General features: G+C 50.6%; 1 protein-coding gene across 11 annotated transcripts in view; it reads right to left on the bottom strand.

Annotated features, from left to right (window-relative positions):
• Window positions 1–22,286, bottom strand: part of PIK3C2B (phosphatidylinositol-4-phosphate 3-kinase catalytic subunit type 2 beta) — a 64,621-nt gene that overhangs the window by 40,670 nt on the left and 1,665 nt on the right. For 3 of the 11 annotated variants that reach the window (XR_003522958.1, XM_027610676.2, XM_027610667.1), the window contains exons 2-3: window positions 11,370–11,483; window positions 452–1,484 (exon numbers count right to left, since the gene is read on the bottom strand). Coding sequence is in view for 9 of the 11 variants with exons in the window: in XM_027610676.2 (XP_027466477.1) it covers window positions 452–1,396 (945 nt within the window). In the remaining 2 variants the exon portion in view is untranslated. Of the gene's footprint in view, window positions 1–451; window positions 1,485–4,714; window positions 5,185–6,973; window positions 8,566–10,379; window positions 10,521–11,369; window positions 11,484–11,582; window positions 12,600–18,844; window positions 19,081–22,286 lie in introns of those variants that run through there. The other 8 variants (XR_003522957.1, XM_027610674.2, XM_027610671.1 and 5 more) reach the window with 7 other exon arrangements.

Below are 22,286 nucleotides of genomic sequence, written 5' to 3'. Positions count from 1 at the left end.
AGCGAGCACTAACCACTGGTTAATGCCACGATTGAGCCTATCACCACGCAGCACTTTGGGCAAAGCAGGTCAGAAAGCAGAAGCAACCTGCTCCAGTCCACAAGGCCATTTGGCCACAGAGTCACCACGAACCCCCTCAGCCCAGTTCCATCCTTACCTGCGGAAGTGAGCACACGCTAGGAACCGAGATTCCAAAACACCTGCCCCCACAAGGGCTGTCTGGGCACAAAACTCAGCCCTGAAAAGGAGCCCCGTCTCCCCTGGTGCCCCTCTTCCTCTCCCCAGCCAGGGCCCAGGGGCCAGAAGACAGGGGCAGAGGGGAGGAGAGGACTAACGGGGTGAGTAGGTAGCAGATTTCGATTTGGAACAACAAAGATGAAAGAAGGACTACTCTTTGTTTCCCGAATGGTGCTTGGAAAGGAGAGCAGAAGGAACACAACGAGGTCCTCACCGGCGTGGCGGAAATCCGGCGGTTCTTGCCCGGGGTCTTATTTTTCCCATTGGCGTAGCGGGAGGTATAGGTGCGCGGCGGCACCTGAGGGGGCATGGTCTTGCTCCGGGCCACAGGTTTCCCAGGAGTGTCCTTGCCGCCAAAGTCCAGGGGCCCCCGGCCCTCCTTCCAGCCCCTGGTGGTGTCACGCAACATCTCCGCATCGTAGGTGGACTTCAGGTTGAGGCGCGTGATCGCATCATTGATACCGTCATAGTCCACAGGCCCCAGGACGCGCCCCGGACCCCCGCCCCCCCGCTCCTCTTCCTCCTCTAGGATGCGACGCCCCAGCAGTTTGCCTGGAGGTTGCTCCACCAAAGAGAACGTGTTGAAGTCATTGGGCTGGGAGATCTTGGAGGATGAGGGAGACACCTTTCTGGGAGGCAGTGGAGGGGTGTCCCAGATAGAGACACGGGGAGGCAGAGGAGGTGGGGACAGTTTCTTGGAAGAGCCATCTATGTCCCCCAGTCCTATGTCCCCCGGGGACAAAGAGAGCCCCTCATCTGAACCATCAAAGATGTAGAGATAGTCTCGAGCCAGAGAGCCTTTTGGCCAGGGATCCGGGCCAGGCTGGGAGCCCTGGGAGGTAGAGTGGTTGGATAACCCTTCCTGTGGGGAGAGTGAGTTGTAATTGAGGGTAGGATCGGAGCCAGAAAGACCACGTAAGAGTTTGAGGTCCTTCTGCCTTCCTGCTGGCTTGCTGTAGAAGTCTAGGACGGGCTCATCCCAGCTGATGAGAGCGGAGTCTGTGTTCTGCTTGGCTTTGCTCTCCTCCTTGTCATGCCGGAGCCGGGACAGCGCGTCGTACTCCATCTGCAGGGCTTCGGCCATGGCCAGCTCCTTGCGGCTGATGCCCACCGACTCCAGGGACTTCCAGTGTTCCCCATTGCCCTGAGTCGAAGACATGGTGAGGATGGGGAGCAGAGGAGACAAGGAAGTCTTCTACTTCCTCCCAGTGTCAGGTGTACAGGATTCTGGCATGGTGTCTGGGCACCTGCAGGTGAGGGGTTAAAAATATCATTTAGCCACAAAAAGACTTGAATTAATAATGTGACCTGGGTGACATAATCTGGGCCACTGCCTGCTTCTCCAATGCCTACAACAGATGGAAAGAAAAAGATGGAGAAAAAGAGAGACACCAATACAACTCTATGGAATACATCCATCCACCTTTCCATTCATCTACAGATGTCTGGTCCTTTGCTCCCACCCTCCTCTCTCTCCCGTGTACCCCAATGAAAGAAGGAGGCACCTCGCATCAGCCAAGAGAAGATGGAAACAGGGGCTCTTTGATCCGTTTAAAGAGGACCGTTCTTGGGGTACCTGGGTGGCTCAGTTGGTTGGGTGTCTGCCTTTGGCTCGGGTCATGATCTCGAGGTCCTGGGATCAAGCTCCACATCGGGCTCCCTGCTCGCAGGGAACCTGCTTCTCACTCTCCTCCCTGCTCATGCTCTCTCACTGTCTCTCTCTCAAATAAATAAATAAAATCTTAAACAAACAAAAATAAATAAAATAAAGAGGACCATTCTCATACACTAGTGGGGAATGTGAAGTGGGGCAACCACTTTGGAAAACAGGCAGCCTCTTGAAAAGGTAAACACCCACCTACCATATGACTCAACTATCCCACTCCTAGTCACTTATCCAAGAAAAATGAAAGCACATGTCTGCACAAAGACTCATATACGCATATTCATGGTAGCCTTATTTGTCATATCCCCAAACTGGAAACCCAGGTCCATCAACAGGGGAATGAATTAAAAAATGTGATTATGTCCACAAAATGACACTAACTCAGCTACAAAAAATAATAAATTACTGACACGTGCACTAACATGGATGTATCTCAAAATAACTATATTTGAGTAAAAGAAGCCAGACAAAAAAGTACGAATACGTAGGATTCCATTTATATAAAATCCTGGAAAATGAAAACTATCTACAGTGACAGAAAGCAGATCAGTGGTTATCTGGGAAGGAGGGAAAAGAGAGATGGATGACAAAGAAGCTTAAAGGACACTTACGGGGATGACAAATATATTCATTAGATTGTGGCAATGGTTTCATGGCTATATAAATATGTCACAACTTAATCGGATTGTATGCCTTAAATAGGTACAATTTATTGTATGTCCATCACACCTCAGTAAAGCTATAAAGTGAAATAGAGTCCAATGAAACAGACCTTGTAACCACTCAGACTGCACTAAGATCCTCCCCAAATACACCAACATGAGCAATAAAACAAAGCCTGGCAACAGGTGAGACCCGGGGTACTTGATGGATTACAGGTGTGCCATATGGATTCCCCCTGGCCCTCAGGAAGCTGGGCAGGAAGGCAGGACCCCCAGGCCAGCTGGACCTGGCTGCAAGCAGCCCCCTTCACACACTCCAGAGTTGGTATCCTTTTCTTTAGAGGCCATGACACAAAGATGGCACTGAATGAACGGTTGTCGGGACAAGGCTAGCCTGGCCCAGCGGTTCTCAACCCTAGTTACCCGTTAAAAACACCAGGGGCACTTTTAAAAAGTGCTGATGCCTGGATACTCTTAAGAGATTCTAATTTAATTGGCCTGCGGTAGAGCAGTGGTATTTTTTAAAACCCCAGGAGATTCTGGTCTACAGCCGAAGCTGAGAACCACAGACTTCTGTGTGTGTATGGTTCAGATTAGGTTGGGGGAAGTGAGTGTGAAGTGGCCACTTCTGACCCTTAGCGCCAGCAGCCAAGAAGTTCACGATTTCATGAAATTCCCAAAAATGATTCATTGTATTGTACGGCTTTACCCAGCAGGTAATCAACATGAAGCATGTTGTTCCTAAAAAAAGAAATCAGAAAACATCAAAAGGAAAAAGGTTCAGGTAGATACTTGGGCAGCAAGCTCTAGCAGGTCCCAAATGAGTTAGGACAAAGGTATCCCTTGACCTGAGGTGCCTGCCCAGGACCCTGGTGTCTCCGTCAGACCCAGGCTCAGAACCCTGGCCTGGAGGGCTGTGGCTAGCTTAGAGAATCTTAGCAAGTAGTTCCTCGAAGATTGAATAGCCCAAGTCCGGTCTCGGGGCATAGCAAGTGGTTCTCTGCCTGTGGAGTTTGTCCACCCTTCAACAACTTCTTATAGATTATTTTTTACCCCCAGAGGGTAGGAGGGAGTCTTACCATTTGAAATTCAAAGGAATTAGATGAGCAGATAGAGATACCCAGAACACAGCTCCTGGGACTTGGGAAACTGGTCCCAGGAAAAGGTCTTAGTACTTTAGACAGGAGACACCAGATAAATGCTCCAAGCTGGACCAAGCCTTTTATTCCAGAGAGTGTTAAGACTAGGGGCCTCGGGTGCCTGGGTGGCTCAGATGGTTAAGCGTCTGCCTTCGGTTCAGGTCATGATCCCAGGGTCCTGGGATCGAGTCCCGCATCGGGCTCCCTGCTCCTTGGGAGCCTGCTTCTCCCTCTGCTTCTCTCTCTCTCTCTCTCCCTCCCCCTCTGTCTCTCATGAGTAAATAAATAAAATCTTTAATTAAAAAAAAAAGACTAGGGGCCTCATTTTTGGTCACACACACACACACACACACACACACACACACGGCTGTCTCCTCTCTGGCTGCACAGTTTCCTGGACTCTGCCATTTCTGGGCTTCTCTGTCTTTCCAGAAGTCAGGTCAACCTGTGCTCACCCAGCTGTCCTTGGTGTCACAATCTCCAGGAGGCATTCCCATCAGCAGTGAACACCAGGGACATCGAGTGTGACTGGGGTCCTGTCACCAGGACAGCTGGGACGTGCCCTGAACACCTGCTGTCCTGGGATGAGGCTGATGCTCATGAATCCTGGGGGGGGAGCGGAGGAGGGGCGGGGTCTCTGTCCCCAAGGGCAGCTCAGCCCCTGAGCATCTCTGGGCTCCAGTCAGTGCCTGAGGCTAATTAATTAGTACATTGATTCTGGGACCCCAGGCTCAGTGCTGCTCCTCTGGAGCTCAAGGCCCATAGGGATGTGACACACCACCCCTGTGCTCTCAGGGCTGGCCTGTCACCCACCTCCAAAGAGGATGGACCTCTGCTGAGAGTCTTCTGTCCCAACCCAGGGCCACAGGGCCTGTGACTTCAGGGACAGAGTCCCTCTTATCTTCACCTCTTCTCCACTCAGATGTGGGACCTCTGACAGAACCTTCTGGAACAACTGCTCTGTCCCAAACATGCTGAACACAAGGCACAGGGAGTAGAGCTGTGCCCACCCTGAGTCCGATGTGATCCCAAATCTGTCCTTGCTGGACGCTCTGTCTGGGTTTGGTAATTCCATCTCTGGTATGGCTCTGAAGCTCATAGGAACAGCTTCTTCTTGGGTTTCACTGGGCCCTGCATCAGGCTTTTTAACCTGCAGGACCAGACCCGTGATACACAACTCATGACTATAATAATAAGAACAAGTCAAATGACTTTAGAAACAAGTTTATAGACCCCTATTCAACTGAAAACAGAAGGCATTTCTTTTCCATTGTTTCTCCATCCATGTTTTTAACCCTAAATTCCATCCATTTTCTCTCTGCAATAAACAGAAGAGCTGACCGACAACAACAACAAAAAGACGCCTAGGTGCCTTAGTTGGTTCAGTTGTCAACTCCTGATTTGGGCTCAGATCATGATCTCAGGGTTGTGAGATGGAGCCCCATGGCAGGTTCTGCGCTGGGTGTGGAACCTACTTGAGATTCTCTCTCTCCCTCTCCCTCTGCCCCTCCCCAACTCCCCACTTGCATGCGTGCTTTCTCTCTCTTAAAAAAAAAAAAAAAAAAAGGATTTGCCTTCCTTCCGCCAGGCACCATTATGAAAAGGAAAACTGAAGCCATCGGAAATATTCTAACTTCCTGCCTCTCTTACACACGAATTTATCCACACTTGCATGCAGTCTCCCTTTCTTCCTTTCGGGCTCAGGGGAAGTGGGTTCCTGCCTCCTGCTGAGGTACAACCTTCTTGTGCTCTTGCCCCATTCACTGGATCTCCTCCAGGAGGATGTGCCATGAACTAACTTCCCTTCCCTCTGTTGTACTCTCGCCTCTCCTTACCCGGGTCTCTCTCTTCAGCACATAAACATGTTAAGGCTGCTTCTAGCCTTAAAAAGAAAGAATGAAAAACAAAACAAAACAAAACAAAAACCCTACACCCTAGGCACTGTCTCTTGCCTTTTTGTCCTCTAGCCAGTACCTTCTCTGTTCTTCCCTCCCAGCTAAGCTCTACAAGAGCACAAGACGCGTGAACTTACCCAATTCCCGTTTACCCTTCAATTCACTGTAATCTGGCTTCTGTCCCCATCCTTCTAAGAAAACTGCCCAGCAACAATGCCCAGGGCCATCCAGTTCCACAGGTCTTTTTTTTTTTTTTTTTTAGATTTTTATTTATTTGCGAGAGAGAGAGAGAGAGAGAGAGAGAGAGAGAGAGAGAGAGAGAGCGAGCGAGCATGAGCAGGAAGAGAGGGGGCAGAGAGAGAGGCAGACTCCCCGCCGAGCAAGGAGATGAGGGGCTCGATCCCAGCACCCTGGGATCATGACCTGAGCTGAAGGCAGACACTTACGGGGCTGAGCCACCCAGGTGCCCCTCCACAGGCATTTCTATCTGCCCAGACATGGCTACTACATTTCGGTCTCCAGACCCTTTCCTTCTTCCCTAAACCCTCTACCCCTTGGCTTCCATGACACTACTTTTTTCTTGTTCTCCCCCTCCTTCTTGGTCCTGCTCTTCCTTTGTCCACCCCTGAAATGTTGGTGTTGGCTCAGGACTCCATTCTCAGCCACCATTTACACCCTCTGCTCGGGCAACCTTGCCTCTCAGCTCCTATTCGTTCCACTCGTGTGTCAGAGCGTGTCCAGAGGGGTATCTCGCCCCTCAAGTTGATATGCCCACCCATATCGCAAGCCCCAAATGTCCACAACTGAACTACCACCTTGTCCTTTCCCTTCCCACAACCTCTCCTCTCTCCTGGTTCCCCACCTCAGCAAAGGACACCAGCCAGTCGTCACCCAACCTAGAAACCCGACAGCCACTCCAGATTCGTCCGTCACCCGGCCCCCACAGCCACTCAGCAAAGTCTTCCTCACGAAGCGACTTTTCCTCCTGAGTGAGTATTCCCAAATCTAGTCGTTCCCACTATCCCAAGGGCTGCAGCCCTCATTGAGCCCTTATCTCCTCCCATTTGAACTATTATAATAGGCTCCTAACAATTCTTCCTCCTAATCTGCCCCTCCTTAAGGCATTCTCCCCAGAACAGCCAGAGGGCTCTTTCTAAAAGGTAAACCTGACCATTCCACTCCCTGTTTCCACCCCTTCAAAAGCTCTCTATTTGCTTCCTTTACAAATCCTTTATCACCTGCCCCATCTTCCTCTCAGCCATTCATTGCCAGGTACTCAGTACCTCCCTGAGTTTGTTCAACATCTTCCTTCCCCTGGGCATATGCCCTTCCCAACTCACTCTTGCTTTCTGCCTGTGGGACTCCAGTACTCACCCATCTGACTTTGCTCAGACATCACGTTCTCCAGGAAGCTGTCTCTGAACCCCCAGATTGGACGAAGGGCTGCTTCTTTACACTCCCAATAGTACCCTTTACACACCTCAAATACAGTCTTAAAATAGTATATTCAAAATTAAATAGGTATGGACCTGTCACCCCACCACCACCACCATTATGCTCCTTAAGTTCCAAATTCACCTCATTTCCCTTGAGAAACATACTTGAAATGGGATGGAAAGACAGCACTTTCTGGTGGAAAGAGTTTTTAGACTAAGACCAGTGATCAGGAAGCAGCTTCCTTGTGCCCTTCCTTGGGTCCTACAAGCACGGGACTGGGTATCACCTCACTGGGCTGGGTTTGGCACCTATAAGGACAGGGTGGGTGGACAGACAGGACCACCCCACAAAATGCCTTCCAGCTCTGGGCCTCTGATTCTAACCCACTGGTTTCCTTGAGTCAAATTTCTCAGAGGACTCCAAAGTCACATCCCAGAGCAGCCTTAGCCCTGGGAGGAAAGAGAAGAAAGGCCCACAGGCAATCCAGCAGGCCTGGCTCCTGAGGTTCTTCCAAAACTGGAATTCAGACGAGGAAAGCCGAGCTACCCCCCTCTAACCACCGTCCCCTGGCGCCGGGCCAGGACTCCACCAGACTGCGCATCAGCCGTGCAGAGAAGGAGGCCCCAGCCTGCTGACAGATCCCCCGCGCCCGGGGTCACACTGGCTCTGCTCACTCTGATGCTGAGGGATCCGAGGTGAGGAAGCGGACAAGCAGCAGGGCCAGGAGAGCCACCCCCGGCGGTGGAGTGAAGGTACAGAGCGGCAGCAATGCTCAGCGGTGGGGGGGGGGGGGGGGAGACAGAAGTCAGGAGCAACATTCCCAACAACCTGGCGCTAGAGCAGGCTGGCTTCCTCGAAGAACTCAAGCCCCAAATTTCAGTTTCTGGGGCGGGTGGGGAGACACAAAGTATGTTAGGAATCAGATTCCTGCCTCCCCCCTCCCCTTCCCCAATTCAGCTCCCTCTCCCCCAGCCTCTGCTGGATTGACAAATTAGAAATTTCTCTGTTCCCTTAGTCCTCAAGGGCTCCCAGGGGTTCTGGAAAAAATTCACGTAGGTCCCAGGAAAGAGGTGGGGTGGTGAGGGCCGGGGTCTCTGCAGCCCATCCAGGAAGAGAGAGCTGGGGCCAGTACTACGGTGTCGCACAACTCCAGGGGGCAGCCACACACTGAAGTCTATATGAGTGCCACCCTCTGACCACAGCAAAGAGAACCATGAGAATGGCACCCCCTGGAGTTGCCCACCCTGGCGGCACTGGCTGTGCTCTTTTCTCAGGTCCATCTTCCAGAAAGCAGAGGCAAACTGTCCGGGAGACCACTCTCAGCCAGGTTCCCTTCACCACCCACCCGCAAGCGCTCACTGTCTACACCTCCCCACATCAGCGCGCTCTTTTCTCTGCTTAACCATTTGCAAGGAAGATGCAAGCACTTCACCTCTAAACACTTCAGCCTGAACCTCTGAAGAACTAGGACACTTCCCTACATAAACACGACGCCATTAGGACACCCACAACATTTAGGGTTGACACGATAATATTATCTAATACACAGCCCACATCTGAATGCTCACAATTGTCATCTGGGAAGTTTTTCACCAAACGTACAGATTCCGGGCCCCTCATCTGGAGGGTCTGACTCGGCAGGGTGAATCCATGGACTCTGACCATTTCAAAGCCTCCCAAGCAATTCAGATACGCCGCAGGTTTGACCCTACAGACCACAGTTTCAGAACTGCCAGGAAGACAAGAGGCAAGTGGGGGAAAGGGGACCCCACCAAGCCCCAGGCAGTCAGCTGGTGAAGGAAGAGGGCATGCTTATGGGTGAGCAGGTCAGTGCCAGGGTCTGGGCAGCACCAGGCACCAAATAATCCACAGGGCTGCCAAAGGATGGCTGGAGGCCAGCGGGGGAGGAAACGGGGTCAGGGCAGAGCCACACAATGGTCTGGAGTCAAGGGCGGAGAGAAAGGAGAGGACACTCCCGCTAGTGAGCTGGCTCTGCTCAGTCCCTGTGCCAGAGAGGGTGGGGCCCCAGGGGCCAGCAGTGATCCCAGCTGTGGGCAGAGCGGGCTTCCTGCTGCCTGGTGGGAGGGCGCCTTTTCAGAACGGCTCTACTCAGCCTGATGGCTCTGGGTCATCTCCTCCCACCCAGACCCACAGAACTGAATCTTGATGGCCACCGAGTACCAGCTACATGGCAGGCGCCATGCTTGTCCTCGAACCATTCAGATGACCCTCAGCACAGTTCCAGGGAGCTTACCATCTAGCAAAGGTGACAGGCATAAATAATTCAATCCCCTCCCTCCCTTGGGGCACGAAGCAGGGAAGCACTGCATGTCTTGGCAGGGGCTATGGGGAGCCGTCAAGCAAGATGGTAAAAAAATATGTGAAGGGTCTCAAGCCCCCAGCCTCGGGCATCCCACCTTTTAGCAGTTTTTAATAACGGAAGAGGACTTAGTTCTAGGACTACCTAGGAAGGGACCTTCAGCACCTCCTCTCAGAATAAATGTGTCAAGGAGTTAGAAGCCATTCAGACTTAAACCCTTTGGCTTCCAGAGTTTTGTCTTCACAGGACCCCTGCCCCTCTCCACCCCCCTACACTCACACTCACCCACACCCAAAATCCCACTGGCTTTGTAGCCAGGCACCCACCCCCCACCCCTTGCTCCATATACCTGCTGCCCAGCTGACCCACCTACCACACCCCCGCCCCCACCCCCAGAGGCTCAGCTCTAGCAGGGAAGGTTAGCGTGCCTTGTGTCATGAATCCAACAGGCAAGTGTATCTGAAAGGTCAACTCCCTGTCTCCAACACATATCCACCTCATCCTGGCTTCTGCATTGAAAACCCATAGGTTGTGCACAGGTCTGCGAGCTTCTTTGATGTCAGGCCCATCATTGGATCACATGCACCAATAAGGTCTTTTTCTTATCTATGTTCCCTCTCTGTGGCTATCACTTGGTTCCAAGTATGGGAAGACAGAAAACGACTGTCTGTGCTTTCTTCCTACTCACCCAGCCCCTCTCTAGCAACCTCTTGGCCAGATTAAAGCAGCCCCACATGGTTCAGTCTTTGCTATTGGAATTTAACTCTCCATCCCTGGATTCCCTGGGCCTACCCTGGACATTCCACTCATTTGAAGCCAAAGTTGATACCAGAGTCAGTAGAGGGCCCTCTGGGTCCTAGGAGCGCAGAGACGGGTGCTAGGAGCCTGTGTGACATGGCTAGATAGGGCTGGGTTTGCATTCAGAGCCCGAGAGTCCTCAATCCCAGCTCAGAAACCATGGGTGCAACTGGTTCTGTACACACACACACGCGCGCCCTGAAAATCACCGATCCTACCACAAACCCTGCAGATTGAGAACTTGAGTAAGAAGAAAGTCAGGGATGGAAGAGTTCAGGCAGCTTGTGGCTCCTTTCAAAACTTTCCTTCCTAGAGCTCGCGACGTAGATCAGACACCGGGAGCTGGCAGTCAGCTGAATGGAACCCCTGGCAAAGAAGGAAGAAAGGTCTTGGCAGCGTGTGGCTCTCTACTCCAGGAACCATCCTGGGAGCCAGCGCAGCCACATCTCCCTTCTGTCTGGTCTGCACTCCCCCCCCCCACCACCACCACCCTCCCCACCTGCCCTGGGCCCCCGCAGCCCATAGAACCAGCCCTTAGTTCTGATCAGCTGGGTTCCTGGCAAACAGCATGGTGGTTAAGAATTAGTCTTCCAGCTTCCTTGGCCCTCCAGAGAAAGGCAGCGGGACAGGATGGCGGTGGGGGAGGGGGAAGGAGCTCCCTGGGGTGACCTTCCCTGGCCAATCTTGGTCTCCAGCTGAGGGGATTCCTAAGGAAAGCTCTCTCCAGACAAGATTCACACCAGCCCATCCCGCGTCAGAAAAACCACCCCAACATTGCCAAACACCGACATCTAAAAAACCTTAATCTCTCTGAGGGTATGGGAGACCCCATGAAGTATAAAGGAAGCCCCTCTGGGAGGAGGATGTAAGAAAGTGGGTGGCGTGGGGGATGGGCACACAGCTGCCCTCACGGCCTTTGCCTCCTCTCTTCAGCTCTGCTACACAGTGCCATTTGCTTCTCGCAAACCAAGGCCTCCCACAAGGCCCGTGCTGTCCCCTATCACCTGCAGCTCAATCTCCAGTCCAGCTTCCCCAGCTCGCGGCCGTTGGAATCCAGTTCTCCGGGATTCCTGTGTGGGCTGGGGAAACTCCCTGGAGGCGGCCAGCCCATTAAACAGAATCCAGAAAGCAGGTCACTACTGTTCCCATCCAGCCATGGCACCAAAGGGAAAACAGAACACACCAGAGTCTCTCTGCTCTGCCTGGAGGACTCACCGGAGGGAAGAGATGAGAGGCAGTGTGGAGACACCTCACTGCTCCCGTGCTCAAGCCTCAAGTCCTCATGCGTCTCAAGGCCTCCCGGGCTGGGCGGGGCTAACCCATCGGAGTCTGCAAGAAGGACAGAGCAGAGAGCTTCACATTATGGCCTGAGCCCATGGCAAGGGAAGGGGGTGTATCTTGGGGTAACTGCAGAGGCATGGGACTAACCAGAGTGCACTGAATAATGCCAGTGGGACCGCCTCCAGGAGGACATCCTTGCTGGGGATCAGAACTTGGATTTTTAGGGAGCATTTCCAATGAATTCAATGCTAACAATGCTTTGGTTGTTTTCTGGTAGCAACTTCTTAGACATCTGAAAGGCTCTCTCTCTTCTCCATGACAGGGTCCTCCTGTCTATTAGAGACGAGCAGACCGAGGCCCACTAAGGGTCAGTGACTTTGCCCTGGGTTTCACACTGGAGCTGCGGCTGAGTGGGGAAGGGGCCACAGACCCCATGTGGGGAAGCTACATGGTGCTGACACTCAGGAACAATCCAGACCCCAGCCCTGGGCTGTCCCCCAACAAGTACACACCTGGCCCAGATGCGCCAGAACCCCAGGATGAGGATGAGAAGGACCCAGAAAACTGGTCCCCAGAATGATCCTACACACAGAGTGCAGAAAGGGGGGCCGGCAGCCTCCATGCCGTGGTGCTGTCAGTGGGAAGGTTGGGGGCGACTGCCTGTAAGCCTGAGTGAGAGAGCCGGGGGCAGGGACAGGCTGTGTGGGCGGTGGGCTGCCGGCAGCTGAGAGCCACCTGCTTGGCTGGGAGGAGGGCGGGAGTCAAGGAGAAAAAGGCTGAGCTAGTCTTCCACGGGGACCCGAGCTGAAGCCCAGACCCCACACACATGCCCAGGGCAAGCTCCCTGCTCCCTCCCGGGAGGAAGGCTCTGCACACCCCACGAGCCCTGCCCACTGTCTCTCTGCCACCATAGTCCCTAAACCAGCAATCTAGACACGTGATCTGATAATAAAGAGTGTCTTTGGTTGGTGCTAACTCCCCAGATCAAGAAAATCTCAGATAAACTAGTCATTCTCAGGGACCTGAAGCCATGGTAATCACACAAACTGCACATACATCCACACCTTCCCGCACGTACCCCACACCACTCACTCCCTTCCCTGTGCACCCTCCACATCCCCTGAGACCTAGCTCTTCCACATCCTTCCTCCCCACCCTACACACACCCCTACCTTCACCCACACGCCCACATGCACCCCACACTCTCCATGCCCCGTATACCTCCTACAACCCCCCACACCCTGCACAATTACCCACATCTGCTCCTGCATACCCCCATACCTTCCCCCTCCCCCGACACACACACACATCCCCTCCACCTTGTTCCCTCCCTCATCAGCTCCCTGAGGAGAGGGGAGGGGAGGAAAGGAAGCCAGCTTAGACACCATGAAGTCACAATCTCAGTGTCACTGGCAAAGAAGTCTGAGAAAAGCAGACAGAAGGTTGAACCCGGAAGAAAAAGGAAAACAGGAACTTTCGGCTCCTGGGCCTTCCCCGTCCACATTCCAATACACTGGAGACAGGCCCGCAGGGCACCAGGGAGCCAGAATGCCAGGGAAGGGACACCAGGCAGATGAGCCCAGGAGGACCTTGACTAGCTTGAAGGTGCCTGAGGCCACCTAGCTTCCGGCAGGCCTCAGAGGTGGTCGTTTTTTTTTTAAGTCAGGGCACACTGGAGAGGCCCTGGGGTCCCTGCAGACCAGGGTAGGAAAGGAAAGGAAAGGAAAGGGGTGCTCCTCTTAAGCAGCCCCCATCTTACAGCCCAGAAAAAAACCCCACACATACAAAGAAAACACCACCGAACATGTGATACTAATTTACACAGGGCTGTTAGAGGCCAAGGTGTTAGTCCCGCCCAGGGACATTGGACATTTGCATTTAAAAAGCAGAGTCCAGGGAGAGGAGTGCCCAACCCAACCCATTCTGGAAATGGTAAGGGAAATTTCTAGTGGCCTGGGAGGAATGATCCATTAAAAGGTAGGCGGGGTGGATCTCTGGTGCTGGCCATGCCTCTTCAAGGCTTCTCTGGTCTCAGCGCCTGAGGCCTAGGCGTCTCTTGCCCCCGTCCAGAACACATGTCCCCCTCAGTGCGGCCCAGCAGGCTGCTTGTCTCTAAGTCACTGCCCCCTCTGATCCCCGGCCTTGGCTACTGTCAGCCAAGATTGACCCAGGCGGCCACCGGCCTTCCCCCGTAGCCACGAAGTTCCACTCCACTTTTCCTGGTAACAGGCAGGATATCCTGCTCAGGGTCAGCTAAGGACACTGAACCTAGAAAGAGACCAAGGATTCCATTTTACCCAGGTCAAAGAAGAAACCGCACTGGGAATGCAGGGCCCTGAGAGGGAACTAAGATTGAGGTCTTCCCCAAGATGGCCTCTCAGTGTTCAGAATCCCCAAACCACAGGGAAAGGGAAACATAGATGGGGGCCTGGGGAGGAGGCAGCAGGCAGTGTCCCGTGGTACCAGATCCCAGCCAGGACCCCCCATATCAGTCTGGTCACCCCTGTCGCAGTGGTAGGTCCAGCGCCCTCAGTCGGACCCATCTGCACTGACAGCCTCATAAAGACTCCCCATGCCCCGTTTCCCCAGCCAGCTGACTCTCAGGGCCTCAAAAGTCCTGGGCGCAGCTGGAGGCTCCTTCCTCCTCCCTGCTTTCTGTCTCTCCTCTTCCAACTCTGACTCAAGAGCCTCAGAGGCCTTCCCTGGTCAATCCTTCCAATTTCTCCTTCCTTCTACTCCTTGGGTCTCCTTAACACTCTGATGTGGTATGTGACACGACAGATTAAAATGGTGACCCTGCTGTCTGGGCCACAAGAGGAGTTACATTTGCCTTAGATGGCCTTTAAACAACTTTCATCTGTGCAGAGGGGTCAAGAAGACCTATTTTCTAAGCAGGTAGTGACCTAGGGGGTGGGGGAGTAGGGCAAGGAGTCGTGGCGATTCCTTTTGGTGTTGCTCTGGACATGCTCTGATGCTTTCTCCTATCTCTTATGCCCCACACTGCCCGGGAAGGTCCCACGGGAGACAGAGGTGTCCATAACATAGAGCCCTAGTCTACACCGGCAGAGGGGTATACCAGCTACCCACCTGGCACAGGCTAGCACACCCCCACCCCACCAGTCCCATCTTCATGGGGCCTTGCCCACGTGACCCTCACTCGGGGTCCACAAGGGTAGCAACCGTCAGAGGCCATTCTCAGTGGGGATTAGCTGACATCGCTTTGCAGCTGGGTAAGTGTAGCCAGGGAGTGACCCTGCGTGCAGGCCTAGCAGGCTGACGTTCCGCAGACACCGTGCAGAAATACCACTCCGAAGTATGTGAACACCATTACAGAGTCTGTCAATTTCGTTCCCCCAGGAACAAGTCTGCTGTCATGACTGGAATGGAGGTGTCATACTTTGGGCGAAAGGGAGAGAGGAGAAGGGGGCAGGGCTGGGGGAGAGGCTAAGTGAACATGAGCAGCACAGAAACAGAAGGAAAAGAGACCTGTTTTTCCCCTCCACGATTTTGTGCCAGGTATTGTCCTCTTTAATCCTCACAACAACCCTCCCACATGGATATTAATATCCTTATTTAATGGATGAGGGAAGTAGAAAACAGGAAGGGGACTGCATAATTCACCCAAGGTCACACAACTCATAGATGGTAGAATCAAGGATTCAGTCGAAACTTGTTTGAGGCCAAAATTCATCGTGGTTTTCCCATCCCAAAGAATGGGACCCAGGCACATCCCAGGTTACCGAAAGTGCAAGCTGACATTGGTGATTACTCTAATACACCTCCACATTCTCCCCCCCACACCCCAAAACACTTCACCTCCCAAGCCACTCAAAAGCAAGCAAATAATAAACAAGGGAAAACCAAAAGACGACCCACCATTTTGCAGATAAGAGGACCAAATGGCCAATTGTCTAAATGGGTGAAGAGGAGTGGGAGACACAGGCTTTCCATTATGGAGTGAATAAGTCATGGGAGTAAAGGGCACAGGGAATCTGGTCAATGCTATTGTACTAGCGTGGTGGACAACAGATCATAGCTACACTTGCGGTGAGCACAGCATAACACAGAGGGAAGTTGAATCCCTATGTCTTACACCTGAAACAAATGTCACATCATGTGTCACCTATACTCAAATAAAAACATAAAAAAAGAGAGAGAGAGAACCAACGACCAGAGGGGAGAAATGACTTGTCTGGAGTCACACAGCTAGTCAGTGGCAGAAGTGGGACTACAAACTAGAGGCACGTCCCAGGCTCCCACTCCAGGGCTCTTTCCAGACTGAGCCACAACCAGTCTACCTCCAGGGAAGGAAATCCCCCAGCCTTCCTGTTCCAATCTCTCTCCAATTGGTCCATTCCTTTCCAAGCTTTGGATTGCTTTCCTTAAGTGAAATAACCTATTGAAAGCACATAATAGGCACCAAAAATTATTATTCTTTCTCCTACCTGAACAAGTGAAACAGCCTTCTAACGGGGTCTATCTCCCCGCTGACCTCTAAAGCATCCACGCTCCACTGTCAAGATAACCTTGCACAATGGCTCTGTTCCTGTCATCCTTCTAAGGAAGAGGTTTCTGTCTCTCTCCTTCCTTATCAGACCTTCAAGACTCCCCACCCTGAGTCCCAGCCCAGTTCCCTGCATGCCCCCCAAATGAGGATGGTTATTAACCACTTCCCAGGGCCACGAGTTTTCCCACAAATCTTCAGTCATGCTAGTGCTTTCTCGAATATTCTCTGCCTTCCCCTCTACAAGTGCCTGCTCTTATATTTGAGGCTTCTCTCATCTACGACTGAAAGTGACTTTTGCTCTCCTTTGAACATCTCTAAACACATACAGCATTTATACTGTTTTGCATTACACCTACTAGTGATTAGAATAAAAATAATTTTTATCCACTTGGGTAATTTATAGTTACCAAGCATTTTCAGAGACACAAGCCCATTAATCTAAGAATAAAAATTACCTCTTATTTATCTTTGTCTTCCCCACGATGCTCAACACAATGTTTTACACCAGGGACAGAGCTGTTAAATACTGTGTTTGGAGGGTGGTCAGACCAACCCAGAGGAGAACATTTAACACCTCCCTGCTGTAGGATTAGAGATTCTGAATGAGGAAGGCAAAATTGTAGTTTATTTTTCCAGGTTGATACCCCATAGCATTTACTACTCTCAGAGTTTAGAGGTCCCGAAAATATTAAGCACCCTGGTCCTAGCTTCTCTACTTCTCTGAAATGCTGCCTCAGATTATACCAGCTCTTGGAGCAGCGGAGACAACTGCCTCATAGTGAGCTTATAGGATAACCCTGCTCCATAAAGCAGTTCATCCATTCACCTGCAGTTTCTGGAGTACAATGTGGTTACCTCAAGGTCATGGACCATCCTGAATTTAATTTTGTATCCCTATAACATAATTATAACAACCACCATTTACTAAGCCCTTACGAAGTATCAGGCACTGTTCTAGATAGTTTATTAATGAACTCATTTCATTTTTACCACAGCCTTTTTTTCCCCTGGTACTATTATGTTCCCCGTGTTACAAATGAGGGAACAGAAGCACAGAGAAACTAAGTAACTTTCTCAAGATCCAACAAGTAGTGCGTGGGAGAGCCAGGCTTTGAACCCAGGGAATCTGGCTCCAAAGCCATACTCTTACCTATATACTGAATTTATACTGCCCTTCAGTTGATGAATCAATGAATATAAGAATGAAGGAACAGAGGCACTAAAGATGTTTTTGTTGAAGAATTGACCAACCATTAATTAACCCTTTTGCCTCTTCCCTATGTTACCCGTAGGACTATCCCAAGAGTCTTTCTCAAACTTTCCCTAAGTTCAGCCAGAGTTTGTCTATGAGGAATTCCCTGATCTACCAGTGTAGAATCCCTGTCAGCAAAACAGAGAAGCGTGATTTAATTTATTCTTAGTGAACTAAGGTCTCCCAGAACATAAACTCCAAAAGGACAGGGACTGTGTCTTCTTCACTCCTGCGCACTAAGATGAGCGTCAGGTACATCGTGAAAAAATAAATAAAATACAAACTCCTTCAATGGCTCTGGCCAGATTAAAGTACTTTCACTTCACCTGCTTTTTGCCTTTTACTCTGTCCCCCAGCCCAATTTCTACTCATTGTTCTGGTCTCGGCTAACACTGAATTTCTTCCGGAAGTCTGACTACCCCAAATGCCCCACTTATGAGTTTCCAAAGCATCCCACACTCCCCCACCCACATACCCACCCCACAGTCTATTTACTTGTCTGTATTCCCCACTCAACTGTAAGTTCTGGAAGGCTCTCTGTCCTCATCACTGAAGGCACTAGAAGTCATTAGTAAGCCCTCAAAAACATCTGTTGAATGAATGAATGGAATGAATGAGTTCTTTTTAAACATTATCTGAGAGACTTATCTCCCTTTGTGACCATAGCTTCTTCCACAAAAGACTTTGAGAACAACGCTTTCTGTTGTCAACTGACTCTTGGGGAAACCCCATCTCATTCAGAACTTGGGCCTCATTGACACTTTTCTCTCAGAGGTCCCTTACAGGGGAACACCAAAGATAGAAACACAGGTGCTGGAGGTATCCGGACCTGGATTCAAACTTCGGTTCTTCTCTAATTATCTTTGGCATGTTTCTTAATCTTCGTTCAAATCAAACCCAGTCGAAATCTCAGCTCTCCCACTGATAAAGGGGGAAGACACATTTCCTTTCTTTTTCTTTCTTTCTTTCCTTTCTTTCTTCTTTCTTTCTTTCTTGTGAGTTATTAAGTTAAGCGATAGAAGTTTATTAAGTGAAGATACAGAAAAAGCTCTCAAGAGTGAGAGGGGTCCCAACAGGGTTGCCTGGGGGAAGACACATTTTCATCATCATGGTTTCCTCCAAGGTTAGGGGAAGGGGAAAGTAAAGATAATGTCTGAAAAGTTACAGGTGGACAACACCTGAAACTAATATAATGCTGTATGTTAACTCACTGGAATTAAAACAAAAACTTAGAAAGAAAAAGAAAGAAAAGCTACCAGTGGACAGACAATGCTGCTGGCTATTCTTCATCACACACTCTTGCCTTTCATGGTACTTGAACTTTTGTTCAGGTGGCTCCCTTTCGCCTTGTGTGCCGTAACAGTGTCGTCAAAATTGCACTTCAGAGAATTTGCCAACCCTTTGGAACCACTCTCTTTCAGTCTCTTGTCGGGGAATTATATCTATCCTTTCTCTTAATTAAAAAAATAGAATGCCTTCTTGACGTCTACAGCGGAAACATGAAATCCTGGCCATAATATTTTTGGGGGAAAATAATATGTCTTTTCCCAGCTTCCCATAATACCCAATTTGCAAACAATCTCTCCTTTTTGGGTCAGAATTAAACACACTCTAATGGTGCTCCCTATCATTTTAACTTCCTTTATTTACCCTTAGGAAGACGTAACAGCATGGCGAATCAGGAACATGGCAGACGCTCTGCTTCCAGCAAAGACGGGCTCTCAAGAGATGTCTCAACAGTGGAAGAGAGCCATCATTACACTCACCTGTGTTCTGGGTTCGTTTGCGACCTAAGACAAGAAAGGCTCATATCTATTTCTTCTCCCTCGCAAGGCACACTGTAGCATTTCCTCAAAACGGAATCTTCTTGGTTCTTTCCTCTTTTCCCCTCCCCCTGTGCTTCTGGTTTGCTGCCAGGGGTACCAACTACACTAAGATAGAAGAACTTGGCTGAAGAGGATGCCTCCATGAAAGCTTAGCCCTGGTGGGCCTCGCCAACCAGCCACGTTGAGCTCTCATTCCTGACACCCATCTCCATTTGGGGAGGATACAGGGAGAGGAGATGAAGTAGAATCTAGCCTCTACGACAGGCCCCTCAGGAGCAGAGGCTTAGGGCGCACAAAGCATTGTAGGAAGAACTGCCAAGAAGAAAAGCAAGCACTGCCACCCAGGAGCTCAATCTCGCAGTGACTACTAGGGTCGGTTGGCTGGAGAGAGAGAAAGGTGCAGGAAGAAGGGAATGGAACAGTGTTTTCAGGAAGGAATAGAGGCAGGAGTGATAAAGCGTTGATGAAAGGAAAAACATTTTCTGAAGAGGCAAATGATCTCTGGCTCCTCTTGGAAATACTACGGAGCCTCTGTGGGGTGAGACTTCCTATGGGAAGTATTCCAAAAGAGGAAAGAAGGAATTGCTGGATTCCTTTAGCCACAGGTTCTGTGTTCTGCCTCCGGAATATTGAGAACCGCTTTCCTCTTCTCCTGACCTTGAGGGCCTCTGCCCCGCAGCACAAACAGTGTCTTATGTGTCCTTAAAGTCTTTAACCAAACATAGGAGTTTGGAGGGAGTGAATTCCCCAACAATGAAGTCACTGGCAGGGTCTGCACACAATTGTGAAGTGCCAAAAGATAGGTCCTGTCATTGATCATATTGTGATCTAGGGGGCAAGAGTAAATTCCAACATTGCTAGTAACTGTGTGACCTTGGGAGAGTCACTCCTTCTCAGGGAAATGATCTCCAAAGTCCTTTCCAGTTCTAAAGCCTTATGGGGTCATAGGATGTGCAAGAATAACAGTCTCCTAAGTTTCATTTTATAAAAGAGACACGAAATGAAGCACATACAGAAATACTAAAACGAAAGATCTGCCTCAATTTTCCAGAGTACCGCCAAGTCCCAAACCTCTTATTAATGTTGCCCAGAAGGGAGCAAAATTACTCGATTTGATTACCCCCACTCCTCTCCTTACACTGAGGTAGGGATATGAATGGGAAAGCACAAAAAGGCCGGTAAGGCAGGAACCCAAGGAATTCACATACATGTGCCTTGACCCCCAAACACCTGGGAATTAAGGAGGTGCTATGCTGGGCCCCAGCCCTTGAGAACATTTTTTTTTTTAAAGATTTTATTTATTTATTTGAGAGAGAGAGAATGAGAGATAGAAAGCACGAGAGGGAAGAGGGTGAGAGGGAGAAGCAGACTCCCTGCTGAGCAGGAAGCCCGATGTGGGACTCGATCCCGGGACTCCAGGATCATGACCTGAGCCGAAGGCAGTCGCCCAACCAACTGAGCCACCCAGGCGCCCGAACATTTTTTTTTTTAAAGATTTTATTTATTTATTTGACAGAAAGAGAGACACAGCAGGGGGAGTGGGAGAGAGAGAAGCAGGCTTCCTGCTGAGCAGGGAGCCGGATGCAGGGCTCTGGGATCATGACCTGAGCTGAAGGCAGATGCCTAGGGACTGAGCCACCCAGGTGCCCCGAGAACTTTATTATATAAGGAATGTCCCAGGCTGGTGACTTGTCACAGGCGTTCAAGTCAGGAAATCCAGTATGCATGAATTCCGTACTCTGCTACCCCTTTCCGTCCTCCCAAGACCTGATATCACCCTCACAGTGGCATCAAGGTTATGAGCACAGGGGTCTGGAGTGAAGCAGCCTACTTCAAATCCCTCCTCTGTCATTTGCTAGCTGATTGACATCAGTAAATGTTAGCTATTATATTATTTGCCAGCTCAGCACTACCCTGTCTATGGACAGTAGCCCGCCTTTGGGGGGTGTTTCCCCACTTCCCTACAGATATCGTTAAGCAGCGTCTCCTTCTCTCCTAGCTCGCATCCTGTCAACCCTTTTTAAAGTGAAGTAATTCCCCCCCAAAACAGAAAAGTAACCCAAGAAATAGCTACCTTGGTATCTGCACATCACGCGTCCCTTGTCCTATGTTCCAGAACATTCTCTATTCTGTCCCTTCCTCCCACCCCTTTCCCAACCCCCACCAGCTCTCCCTCCCCTGTTGTTACCAAGGCTAAATTCAGGGTAACACACACTGGTATAGTACTCTGCAGTTTCCAGAGTGCTTCTGCACACATGATTTTATTCAGTTCATTGTAAGCAGTGTGTTTCATCTTTAAAGCAATCTTGTGAGCCAAGGGTATTTCCCCCCATTTTAGAGATATGCAAACTAAGTCTTAGGTTCATAAGTTGTCCATGCTCACACAGCTAGGAAGTAAGTCATACCGGGATTCAAAACCAAGCCTCCTGACCCCAAACCCACCCACTATTTTCTCTACTACTCCACATTATCATGTCCAAGTTCACATCCTGGGAGCGTGAGAAGCCTGAAGTTTATGGCCAGCCACAAACGCCTCCAAAGGAACACAGTTCTCTCCTTTTCCTCCCTGCTGGCTGTGGCATGGCTGTGCAGGCTGAAGGACCATACACGTGAGGTACCTGCAAAGCACCAGGCCAGGTACGGTGAGGAAACCAGAAAGGGGACCAAAGGCCCAGAAGGCTGTGGGGTGTCTGCTAGAGGGCCACTATGTCATGGCAAAGACCAAAAGCATTCCAGGTCACTGGGCAATTCCAAAGGAGCACCCCAGAGAAAATCCTGAGGCCCCAGATCCACTGAGCCTTCCTCAACCCAGCATACCCATGGGCCTCCCTCACTGATGCTTCCAGCGAGAGGAAAATGTACAAGCTCCCTTCTGGCCAGGGCTGAGAGCTTGATCAAATTCAGACACACACACCCATGCACACTCAGCAGTAAATTCAGAGCCATGGAAATCAAACCTTGAGCTCACCCAAAGGCCAAAGGAGAAGCAGTCCAGGGCTCCGGCTCACAGCCCCATCTCCTCAAATGCTAGATGCCAGGCAGAGCTATAAAATGTACCTCTACTTCATTTTTCCATGGACACAGCCCCAGATGGGACTGCCAGGCTCTGGAGGAGATGCAGTTCTTAAGCCTCATAACCTCTCTGCTGTAGGATGCACAGCTGGACTTGGAGAAGGAGGAATATGTGGGGATCAGGTTTGCCAACCCTGGAACGTTTCTCTCCCAATATCTTTCCAAGGCCTAGTGCAGCGGTGGAGTAAGTTTTC

Source organism: Zalophus californianus, chromosome 10 (assembly GCF_009762305.2).
Source record: "Zalophus californianus isolate mZalCal1 chromosome 10, mZalCal1.pri.v2, whole genome shotgun sequence".
In the NCBI taxonomy this organism is placed as follows: Eukaryota; Metazoa; Chordata; class Mammalia; order Carnivora; family Otariidae; genus Zalophus; species Zalophus californianus.
This window is presented reverse-complemented; position numbering and strand designations above follow the sequence as displayed.